Genomic DNA, 13,046 nt, shown 5'->3' with positions numbered 1-13,046 from the left:
GTCATGCAGCCTGAGGTGTAACAAGCCCTTTCTGCTTTGGCAGAACTTTGACTGGAGCGTGTTCTTACCTCAGGTAGTCCCTGCGACAGAGGATGAGATTGGCTTTGGTGTAGAGGGTGGAGCCCACCTCCCCCAGGCGGCAGTCGCAGCAGGCACATTTCAGGCAGTCTTCGTGCCAGTATTTGTCCAGGGCCTTGAGCAGGTAGCGGTCTTTAATCTTGCGGTTGCAGCCGGCGCATCCCTTCTGTTTTCCTTTGGGCTGGACGGAGAGCATCGGCACACCTGTGGCGATAGGGAGACAAACACAGAGTGTTGTGATTTACTGCCTGCTAAACCAGTGACTTTTCATGTTCCGCGCTCTTTGATAAGGGTGGCGACACCACCGCAGCTCGGGCCGATGTTTTATATGCATTAGCCAGGGACGCTCTTCCGCGCAGATAGGCGCGCGGGTCACTTTGGACTGCATTCATCCGTCACTGTCCCAGCTCAAAAGAACAGATGTTATTTTTGGCAAGTGACATACACCCGTTTAATTGGGGCTTGAATGCATCTCTATGTTGGGATGCCCCAGGACCATCTCTATTTAGATAGCTGACAGAGGTATTTATGTTGTTTGGAAGATTAGCCATGGCCCTATTTCATCAGTATGAGAACTGTTGGCCATGCTAAAAGCCTCCCATGGGCTTTGTTTGGTATAGATCAACATTAACCTTTTAGAGCACTGTTGACCGCAAGAAGGCTGCTCTCAGCTTCCAATGAGATACGGTATGGCCTAAGTGCCTTCCAAAGACGCGCACACACACGCGCCACAGCCCAATCTCCTTTTACACTCACAACCAGTGAAGAGTAACCAAACAGGCTAAATCGCCGTGCTGTCATGTAGCCTCCCCCTTTAAGCATGCCTTTTAGCCTCCTAAAGGACAAATAAAGTCCATTTAATAACTGCACTAAACACTAATAGTCTATCTGCGGTCTGACATTTGTGTGTGGACTAAAAGCCGCCCCCGGGCCAGAGCTGGTAACACTGGCACTCGGCACCCCTCTGCCAGCACTAACAGGTCTGCCACAGCTGAAAGCGCAGGACAACAGCTCTTAAGACACTCTCTCCCACACTGAGCTATTGATCCGTCTAATAGAACACGCAGCTAAACCGGCACTCTCCCTCTCTCTATACCTCTCTTTTGCTCTCTGCTTTCAAAACACATTTCTCTCAGAAATCCCAGTGTGATGCCCTCTTTGACACCCCCCTCCCCCTCCCTCCACCTCCACCTCCATGCCTCCTCCACCACCATTCGGTGTATTGTGCCCTGAACGGTCAAACCATTAAAAGCCCCCAATCCTATATGGAGACAGACCAATCTGGACAGAGGGCTTTTGATTCAAGTATTAGCCATTTTACAGTTTTACAGTACAGAAAAAGCGTAAACACATTCTCTGTAAATATTTAAAGAATTTGTGTTATTAAATTGAATGTGGGAGGAATTAAAGGAACAGTCAAAATTATGTCATCTACTCACCCTTCTTCTATGGTGCACAAAAAATGATATTTTGAAAAATATATATTTTTTGGCCATACCATAAAAAGTCAATTAGGCACCAAGTCAATGTTATTTTGGTCCCCTTTAACTTCCATTGCATAGACAACAACTTTTGCATTCTACAAAATTAAGTTAGTTTTGGAAAGGCATGAGCGTAAATGACAGAATTTATTGTGTTGTTGGTTGGACTACCCGTTTAAATTCATATTTTCCCCGTATCGCCATGTTTATATAAAGCTTGTTCTTAGCTTATTGTTAGTGCATTGTAGATGTCTGTTAAGAGTATCCTGATGGCAGAGGTCACAGGCAGCAGCTCTAGTTCAGCTTTAATGTCCAGTAATGGCTCTACTGTACATGATCAACAAATGTACGCCAGTGGGCATGAACTCCATTATCCGTTACCCTGCATGCAACTATCAGCATATTAATGTGGTTTTTTTTGTTTTTTTAGGGCGGTTACATGGCAGGGTTCTCCTCCTCCTCCTCCTCCTCTAACTGGACTAACCTTGCACTGTACTTAAGGGAGGTTTACATGGCAGAGTTGGACACATTTCTGAATCTTTTCAAACTTTCAGACAAGGCTAAATGTTTTGGGATTTTGTAAAGCCAATATTCAAATTTTGTCTTGACAAACTTAAAGGTGCTGCATGTAACTTGTTGACTGTACTAAAGCATAAAAATACCACAATACGTAAGCAGAGATTTAGGAAACATACTAAGATCACATACTTGTTTCTCTAAAAAAACACTTGTTTACTTAAAAATTTTACTTATTTTACTCTTTTCTTATCAAAGATCCGCACACAAATATCGGCCAAAAAGCTCACAAGATTTATTTTCCGATGCAAAAAAGTGCAAGAGTTCAACCCTTCATCAGTGCAATGTGTTACTTATTTTACTTTAAAATGTGTGTTCCGTGTCGGAATGTCTTTTTTTGTTTCAGTCTGTGTGATCTCGCCCACTGCCAATTTACCCAATATTATTTCGACCCCCTGGGTTGCCAGTTGGTGGAAAACACAGCGTATTACAGCCATCGAAGCCAGCAAAGAAACTAGGTCAGAGATCGCAGATTCTACCCGACCTAAAAAGCCTCGGCAAGTCGGCATCCATCTAATTAAATCACGGATAAATCAAATCATCAACTTACAAGTGTGTATATCTCGCCTTCCATTGTCAATTGCGCTCGCTCCTGTTGCTTGTCCTCAATCTGGAAACCCGCGTGAGCGTCGAGTCTGAGGAGGAGGGGCAGGGGAAACAACCCTCTCCAATATTTTGAATTTGAACTGCTGTACCCATTTCAAACCGCATCTTACACACTGCACCTTTAACTTTTCCAGTCAAAAATTACACAAATTCATTTGATTTTATTTCCTTATATTTAAATTTGAATTACAATTCTGCATTCTGTTTGCTACCTCCTCCACCAGGGACACCAGGGACTACATTAGAATTTAAACTGCATTCTCAATTCAATTCTGAATAGCCACAACTCTAGTACCTGCTCATTCTCACACTTTCTCTCTGTGATGCACTTGTTCATTTATTGGATTCAGATTTGTTCAATGATTCTGGACTGTCCACACATCAGTGGTGCTATGAATATAATATAATATAATAGGAATATAATATAATTAGCATTTCCTCGGTTATAAAATGAGGTAAAAATGTGAGAGCACTCAGGAAAGACTGAAAGAGAGCTTGTTAGTTAAATTTATGACTTGTATGTGAATAAGAGCTCTGATGGTGTTCAACCATCTTATTTCTTTATCAGAACTGGAAAAAGAGGGAAGCTAATTGGTCTAGCGCCACTGATGAGAGCCATCAAGTAGCGGTGTGATTTCCCCCTCCAGCTTCCTCCCCCATCCCTCCTCCGGCCCCAATACGGGCCTCTTGAAGCCGCCGCATTAGGATCACAAAACTCGCTATAAATACCAATGTTCGGTATAAATGAAGGTAAAAAGCCTTTAAATTGAAGCCACACTAGCTGAGGGCGGTCGTTTTCTACCTGCATTTCATGGCTTGTTAGAGGTGCACTCTGCAGGTATGCCAACAGTGCTCTCCTGTCAGCCTTCTACGGAACTAGAAACAGTCTTAATGAGGAGAGGAAAAAGTGTGTCTGTGTTTGTACGTGAGTGTGCGAACGAGACGGAAACGAGCTTGGGAATCAGGCTCCTTCAGTTCCCCAAGGGATGGCACAAAAATCTTTAATTTGCCTTTTATGACAGCTAATTAGTTATTCTATTCAAAATCTTTGCTTTAAATAAGAGAACTAATTATACACAAAGGTCGTTTCCCCCACCTCAGGAGAACCACACATAATTGGTTTAGGCCACAACCCCCCCACACACACACTTTCCAGTTTCCACCCACCTTTTAACAACACGCATGCAAGAAAAAGTTAACCATAAAGAACCCTTTCTGTAGTAAACCATATACGAGAAACCTTGGAGCATCCCCATTCTGTAATTACCTGGATGAATTCAGGTAACTGAATGACATGTCACATAGTGACAAGTTTCCTAACCCAGATTTAAGGAGGCTAACGCTTCCTGTCTCACTAGGCTAGAGCATTCTCCAGGATGAGTTAGTTGATGTGAATAGCACTGTATTTTGTCTGAGCTAATCATCTTGTTTCTGCCATCTCTGAGAAACCTCTTGTTGTTTTCCAAAAAAGAGCCAGCTGAGATATGCTTTTAGAAGCCCTATATAGCCTCAGCACATTTTAAATCTAAAACGCAGAGTAAATGACTGAATAAAAGTACATAATGTTGACTCTTATATCAGCAAACTGGTATTTTGGGGTTTATACAGAAGAGTGCACCTGTCATCATTCTTTGAACAGCTTGGAATCTTGGTAGTTGCCCCTTCCCTCATTTCTGTCCTGCAGAACAAAAAAGGGGAACATTATAAATGGAGACGCAAACTGAGGAGGCAGCTCCCACTTAATCCAATCCATTTAACCGATACAAGTGCTGCTGACCTTCCTATGTCATTCCATGTCACAAAAAGCATATCCTGCTATCTGCCACTTGATTCATATCCTAACAGTAGATGCGTTTTTTCCTTCAAGAGGCAGCGTTTGCCTTGTCAAACATTTCTCCCAAACAAATAAAAGGTAGGGAAGAAAACCATTCGCTATTAGTAATTGGTGTGCACCCTGTCATCTGCCTCTCTTCCGCCCATACACCCTTTAAAGACCTTATCTCGTTCGAATATGTACAGATGCTTTTTTGCATTTGAAACTGTCAGACCATGTACTTTCCATTATAAAGATAGGATCCGGTTTCTATGTAGGCCTTCATTTCAAGTTCCATTTTTGTGGATATCCCCCCCAAAAAAACCAAATCAATGTGGTACCCTTTTGATGTGTTTAAAGTTTAGAGCAAGAGGGAAAAAAGTCAAGGAATCGTTTTAAATCATTACATCACAATTATCATATCTAGGGAGGGAGGGAGGAGGGAGGGGGGGGGGGGGGGGGGGGAGGGGGAGGGTGAGGGGGGGGGCTGATTCTGATTCAGCTGATTCTGATCCCCCCCTCCCCACCCAAAAATAATTATGTAATTTACTATAATGAAGAAATAATGAAGAAATTTCAAACATTGCTTTCCATGCAATTACAATGGATGGGGACTGAAACTTTCAAGCTTGAAAATGGACAAAAAGAGCCACAAGTATCATGAAGGTGGTCCATATGACTTACAGGTTTGGATGATTTGTTCAGAATCAGATTTCTGACTTCAGACTTTAGTTTTTAAACTAAAAACTTACTGCAAAGCTATTGTGTGACTTAAAATATAGAGCTCAGACTACCTTTATGGAACATTCTATTTTGAAGTTTAAAAGTTTCCATCCTCATTCATTATAACTGCATGAAATAAGACCAGCCTAGTCTTTTGAATCTTTTTTTTTTTTGCATTCAATGGGAAAAGAAATTCATTCAGGTTTGGTACGACGACATTTGTAAATAATTTATTTCTTTATTTTTTGGGGGGAGATGTCCATTGCCGCATCAAATTCAGACACACCAATAATTATAATATGCATGTATGTATTTTAGACTAAAGCCACTCTTACTAAATGGCTTTGTGCTGTATGAGGGCATATGCATATGGATCCCACAATGCCCTTAAACGAACCTCAATGGCATAAACCATGCCCATGACCTCAAAACATTTGAGAAAGGGACCAATTTAGAGGGACAAAGTGCTGAACTACAGATGTATGAGGGATTACAGGCAGTCATCTGTTGCAAAGCTGTTGGCATGATTTTTCATGTATGACATGGAGTAATGCATGCATGGAGCAGAAGGGTTCTCCAAAATATTAAACACTAGCAGTGAATGAAAAGTGTCTGAACTGTTTTCATTGACAGGAGAGTTTGCATACAGTACAAAGAGTTTTAGTGAAAAGATACAACAAATTCTTTAAATAGAGGTCTGATTCCAAAAGCGATGTAAGATTAGAAACTCTCTGAAAAGAGGCAGTAGAATGTGTTGGAGAGGAGTGTATGGTGGTTGAGACAGATTGGACCAGAAGGCCACAGTGTGACAAATGAAAGCTGATCAAGCCATGGGAGGTTGTAGTCTTTGACTGAGCTGAACAATTTGCCAGAAGGGAGTCTGGTGGTGACAGGGAAGGGAGAGGTCTGTGATGATATTAACTGCATGTCTCCAAGGCATGTGATGAAGATGATCTCTGTGGACTTGATAAGCACTTGCAGCTTACCTGAGAGTGCGCAGATGCAGTCCTGAATTATGGTGTTGATGGGCAAAACTAAAAAAAAAATTAAATCAACTAGTCGCTGGGATATTTTGGCTTCACCTGATCAGACATGTTCCTTAACACACATTTACATACAACATGCTCTTGCATAAAAAATAAAAAAATAAAAAAAAAGACACTGTGCTCAACATACAGCATTAGAAAAGAATGCAAGAGGAAGGAAAATAAAAGCAATTCTGCCATCATTTACTCTCCTTCATGTTGTTCCAAACCAGAATCCATTTTTTCTCCTGTGGAACACAGAAGATATTAAGTCTTGTTTTTTGTCAATACTATAAAAGTCAATGGGGTCCAATGTTGTTTTTGACTCCATTTACTTATATTTATATATATTTGTTCTTTTTTTGCAGAAGTCATACAGGTTTTAACTAGGGATCTCCCGATCCGATCCACGGCATCGGTATCGTGCCGATACTGGCCCAGAACGCTAGATCGGATATCGGAGGGGAGAAAAAAAAATCTGATACCTATGATCCGATACCTATTAGGGGTGGAACGGTACGTGTATTCGTATTGAACGTATGTTGGGTACGTGCGTCACGGTTCTGTGCATGGATTTACACAGAGAATACACGGTATAAAAATAAATAAAACTTGCGTGCACATTAATTAATGTAATGCGGAACTACTGTTAGATACGTGCGGGTTATTTAGGGACACCTAATCTGTAGACCCACCTTAGCTCTGAACGCGTGTCTATTTCGCTTCAAACGCTCGCTTTATCATTATACGCGCGAATGGATTCAAAGCATCGAACTAGACGCGATAGATGCGAATTTGACGCTCTATTCGCGATTGGTGTGAACGCAGCAAAATGAACAGGCTGCGATGTCAAGATTGCAATGCTGGAGTGTGTGTGTGTGTGTGTGTCAGAGAGAGAGAGAGGCACGGGCGCGACCGAACAGTGGAAACAAAAACATACTCCATAATATTGTTCTTACAGGGCATCATTAAAACTGCAAAAAGTGTTTAGCCTACTTAAATTTGTGTAAAACACAACATTGTGCTTTTGTCAAACTGTAAACTCTTGTCAAACTGTAACCTTCAACTGTCACCCAACCAAAATCACACACACACACACACAGTTTAAAAGCAAAAATTATCTTTTGGACATATTGCATTGGTTTTCATTTCTTGTCCTAAAACAGAGCACTAATCTGTTTATTTTGAAGTTACACATTCTACATTGATTAAAAAAGAAAATCAAATGTGTTTTTAATGGTAGTATTATTTTATACAGAAATAAATTATAATTCAGATGAGAATAACGTTAAAGTTAATTAAAATTTTAAGGAAACAAATATATTGATTTGAAATATAGCAAATTCATTTTAAATTCATTTAGGTACAATTACCAAACATATCTCAAGGTCTTTTGAATAAAGGGTGGCAGTCTTTCATTATCAACTGTTGTTGTGGACTATATACTGGAGTAGTATTTGTTCTCCATTTGAGTGAGATGTTTTTATGTGGCTAATTGAGCAAAGTGCTTCCATATATTTTATTATTAGTAGTATTAGTTCAAGAATAAAATAAAAATATCGGATTGATATCGGTATCGGCAAATAGCCAAAGCTGCGGCATCGGTATCGTATCGGAAGTGAAAAAGTGGTATCGGGACATCCCTAGTTTTAACTGGCATGGGCTAGTAAATAATGACAATTAAAATTGAGTCAACTAGCCTATCCCTTTAATGTTTTAAAAAGTTGGACTGATTTAAATATTATATTTGGACTATTTAGTTAAAGGTGTATGAATATTTAATAATTAATTATTAATGAATTTCTGACTGGTTTACCGAAAGCTAAAGCACAGCATGCTAATTATTTTAATAAATACATTGCCAGATCACAATGGCAAATACTCATGTGAGGTAGCTATTTAAAGTTAAGAGACTATATAAAAACTACTAGCACCTCAGTTGAACTTTATCGTAAACCAAAGCTTTGTGTTTGCTCCAGTTGTGCATAGGAGCTGGTTCTGTCCGCATGTAAGCTCTATAAACGCTGCAGCCATGGCAATCTGGTCTTGAATTTGCATTTATATGATATTTGTATTTTTGTAATTGAATTTTTGCCATGAAAATAGCCTTAGATGCTGACATGGCATTAAATAAAACAATCTATCTATCTATCTATCTATCTATCTAGAATTTGCCAGACAGCCACCAAGGAGGTTAATGGGGAACTAAGGCAGATGTCCTGCCATTGTCTGCATGAATCAGTTCCTTTCATTCAGTCCATATCATTACTGTAATTGAGCCTTTAGACTCATTCTCCTTTACTGCCAAGACAAAACACATCTGGTAATAATGTCAGGTAGAATATGCCAGTTAAAACACAGACAAATAAATAAGAGATTGATGCTAGTTGATAAGCCCAGTGCAGAATGATCTGGAACATTGATTCATGTGTTTGGTGGACATGATGCAGCACATAATTGGAGAAAAGAATATACTCAGCTGTAGCTTGTGGGCAAATGAAGGTAAAGCAGTTGTGGATGCAATTACATCTTTTCAAGAGTGCTCGGAGCATGAAATCAGGCCTATATTTGCTATATTTGCTTGCTATGATTATGATAATGAACACACCATAAAAGTGTAGACAGGGAGTAAATTTGACAAAGATGAAGGAAGAAAGAAGAAAAAAAGTGAGAGATCAGCACTGGCATGACCAGTATGGTTGGAACGAGGGTACCGTTCATTAATATAATGCACTTTTGCAAACTTTAGCAGCCGGCTGCTGCTAATAAGCCCTAATGAAACGGAGCAGCGCTGCTCCCTCGCAGTGACCCTGGCACTGCCCGGGATAAGGGAGGGTTTTGTCTCCGGGAATAATTGCTCTTTTCACATGTTACAAGTGTCCTGACCCCTGCGGTCGGCAGGCACTTTCCCCGAGTATAATTACTTCTGATCCGGCCCAAATGAGGCAGCCGCATTAGGCCTGCAATAACACTGGCCCGGCTTCAAGCACAGCAGCGTGGGGAGTCTCCGGGATACCTCCAAGCCCTGGCGGTCATTTCCATCATGTCAGAGATGTATTTCTTACACTTGCAGTCACCTCTAGGATCCAAAGCCTTTTCTCTCTCTCTCTCTTTCCCTTTTCTCTAGGATGAGGAGATTGAGAGGCTTACTAAACACATTGTTTGCTCTTGGTGCCCTGCTAAAGCTTTGGCTAACAGATGCGATTCCAATTAACGGATAACTTCATTAACTCTCTCTAAGTGTGTGTTCGTTATTTATTTTTTGCTTTACACTTTTCTTTCTCCTATTAATTTTAATTTATTCACATGGGGTTAATTAAAAGAAATGTATCAGGGAGATATGCAACAGCTATCTAATTAAATTCATTACTGCTTATTTTGGAGACGTGCGAAAACTGGCAGTGTTTTTGCAAGAGGCAAGTTGTTCCAACACTTTGGTGCTCGCTCGCTAGCATGGTGAGAAAACAGCTCTGGAAGGTGAGCTGTCGACAGAATCAGAAAAGCTTGTGCAAAAGGAGTGGGAGAGCACACCCGACTCAGGGGTTAAAAGAGTTTGAGGAACATTCAGTCGCTCAATAGAGAAAGAATAGGGAGGTGTGTGACCTCACATTTAGACAATCAAACGTCACCCGTCTGGAAGTTGTTCTCTACAGTAGGCTTGGAGTGCGCGTTTGTTTTGGGTCTTCATTTAGACGGATCTCGGAGACTGCAACCTACCCATTTACTCCACCAGAAGGCATAAACTGCCAATATCCCCAGCTGATGAGTGAATTCATATGAACTCAATTCATTTTTCCCCCTCTTTTCCTACAGATTGCATTTGCATCTGAATAAAGGAATAAATCCATCTATTCTCCCTCTAGATCTTTTCAGTCTTTGAGAGAAAAAAAAAAAAAAGAGGACAATCTTATCTACTACTTCATGACTCCTGGCAAGAATGTAACCATTAGCACTGTCAGAGCCTCTTTCCACCATCTGTCGCACAATGATGCTCCAACACTTTTTAGCCAACATTAAAAATGCATTTGGTTAGGCATAAATGCAGGCCTTCTAAAGTTTGTGTCACTCCTAAGGTTAGGGGAGGGATGTATGAAATTCCCCTCTCCCAGCAATTACTACACATTTAGCGTTTCAAAAGATATGCCAGGAGACAGGTGTGCCATTCAGAACCATGCTGCAAGGTTGAAAATGGAAGAAACTGCACGCAGCACAACTCCATTTGGGCCCCGTTTAGAGCTGAATAATGCAAATCCACCACAGGGGGTATTTGTTTGGTGTGTGGGGCCTCTGTGTCACTCGAACACTCTCTCAGATGCCCATCTCCTTATGGGGTAAATAATGAAGCAGGGTTTGGATTGCAACAGTTACATTTCATTTGCAGGCCTTTTGGGCACGCAAATTACATTTGGGACCAGCCTTTACTGTCCAAGCTTAATCAGGTGAACATTGTCGTTAACATTACATAAAGTATATTAGCGGTCATTTGACAAGTTGTAGTTGCTACAGTTTCCTAGTCATCGGAGAATGCGAACTTCAGAGCTTCAGGTCTCAATCTCAAAGAACAAGATGTTCCGATACTCGTTTTTTAATCTTATCAGTACACAATTACAGTATTTCCAGCCTGTGTGTTTGTGGTTTTACTTGGGTAAACTTTGTTAGGTATCATTCATAATGTTTATCGATGCAATAGTGACAGTTACTCGCAATATTTTAAATATTTTATAGTATTCGTATTGCACTAAATTGGATATTTATAGTCAGAAATTGAATTTCCGCTTATTTTAAGATCTAGATTACATTTCCATATTCTAGCTCCATGTTCAAATAAAAAAAAAAAAAAAAAAAAATATATATATATATATATATATATATACACACACACACACACACACACACACACAATCAGTTTATCTTTTACGTACACTCTTAACATCAGTCAATCAAGCATTATTATATGCTAATCAAGCACTATTTAATGATCGAACTTCAGTAATTAGAACTAAAACTCGGTAACCATGTATGCATATTTATCATTTTCACTGAACTTAGGACTGGTGGAGGAGCTTAAGATATTGTTGGTCATTCAGTTACTGTAAAAAAAATTATTATAGTAATATATAATATAAATGATTATTCAAAGATAATACTACTACAGTAGTAGTATTATCTTTTAATAATAATTTATGATCTTACTATAATCTATTTTTTAGTAGTACTTATTCTACTACTAATAGCAATATAAAAACACACTAATGATGAGATGCTGGGTTCATGAATATTAATCATGTTGTCTGTGTTCCCTCAAACTGATTTGGTGAAATCAAAACAGGAATTAGCGCCAGCCAATGAGATGTGAAAGTTTCCGCCCACTACTGGAGAAACCGACATATCTTCTGCTTGTTCTTAAAAGCTGAATAATTCAAAATGAACTACAACAAATAATATCGTTTACATGTAGCGCGTCGATTCTGCGTGGTACATAAGATTCTCTCTCTCTCTCTCTCTGTGTGTGTGTGTGTAACAGTAGAGTTTACAGTACGTCAAATACAGGTACATCCATTGAGCTGAATAGAAATATTACAGATCGCTTAATTGATGGAAAGCTCTCCAGCTCTGGACAACTCTCTCAAGCGCTCAGTCAGTGTTCAGCGAGTGAAAATATAAACTTAAACTTATCTCTAACACACATACACTGGTGAGTAAAATCTAAGAATGTATTAGCCAATGGCTAATGATAGACATTAGTCGCCAGAGTGAAGATTTAGTTGCAATGTAGAGGGATGAATAGTGATAGTTTTATGACATAGATTTAACCCTTTAAAGGGTTATTTCACCCAAAAATGAAAATTATAGTATAATAAAGGCCTTCTGAAGTGAAGCGATGTGATGCATTTTTGTAAGAAAAATGTATATTTATAACTTTATAAACTATTAATCACTGGCTTCTGGTAACGGCCATACTTAGGTGAGAGCTCCTCTCGCGGTTCAATCAAATAGGGCTGGGCAACAAACTCAAGCTCCTCCATAATTCCTCTTTAAAAATCTAATTTTAGACTTCTAGTTCATGAACAGTGTTTTGTTTTGTTTTGCTCTATCCTCTGTGCTTCAGAGTTCATCAATACCTCATGCGTTGGGTCAGAGGTCACTCTTATGCGGGAACTAGACTCACATACGGCCGTTACCAGAAGCCAGTGATTATAGTTTATAAAGTTATAAATATGGATACTTTTCTTATAAAAACACATCGCTTTGCTTTAGAAGGCCTTTATTAATCCGCTGGAGCCGTACGGATTACTTTTATGATGGATGGATGCGTTTTTGTAGATTTTTATTTTTGTCACTTTTTTTTTATATAACTCAAATTATGTTTGGCTGAAAGAAGAAAGTTATATACACCTGAATGGCCTGAGGGTGAGTAAAGTATGGGATAATTTTCACTTTTGTGTGAATTAAACCTTTAAGGGATCTATTGAAGTTTCCATTTAAGAGTGCATGTCAGCTGTATGTAAATGGCTTTTTATAAATTTAACATTTAATTTAATATTCAACAATAATATTGATATGCCTGCATTGACACTATTATATAATAACTGAATTGAGCTGGACGATGACATCACGGTTTACTCCAGAGCGGCTATATATAAATTAACTAAATTAATAACTTTAAAACAAAAATTAAACATCACTGAACTCTTCTGGAAACAAACTTTTTTGCATTATTTTCCTGTTATCTCTGTAAATTTG

The 13,046-nt window shown here is 39.4% G+C and overlaps 1 protein-coding gene across 3 annotated transcripts in view; it reads right to left on the bottom strand.

The window, feature by feature from the left end:
• The window catches only part of lmo1 (LIM domain only 1), a 33,494-nt gene that overhangs the window by 9,659 nt on the left and 10,789 nt on the right, over positions 1 to 13,046 (bottom strand). For 2 of the 3 annotated variants that reach the window (XM_082150481.1, XM_082150480.1), the window contains exon 2: positions 69 to 282. In XM_082150481.1, the coding sequence (XP_082006607.1) occupies positions 69 to 282 (214 nt within the window). Of the gene's footprint in view, positions 1 to 68; positions 283 to 4,359; positions 4,420 to 13,046 lie in introns of all 3 variants that reach the window. The other variant, XM_082150482.1, reaches the window with a different exon arrangement.

This window comes from Leuciscus leuciscus (assembly GCF_965113295.1).
Source record: "Leuciscus leuciscus genome assembly, chromosome: 2".
NCBI classification, from domain to species: domain Eukaryota; kingdom Metazoa; phylum Chordata; class Actinopteri; order Cypriniformes; family Leuciscidae; genus Leuciscus; species Leuciscus leuciscus.
This window is presented reverse-complemented; position numbering and strand designations above follow the sequence as displayed.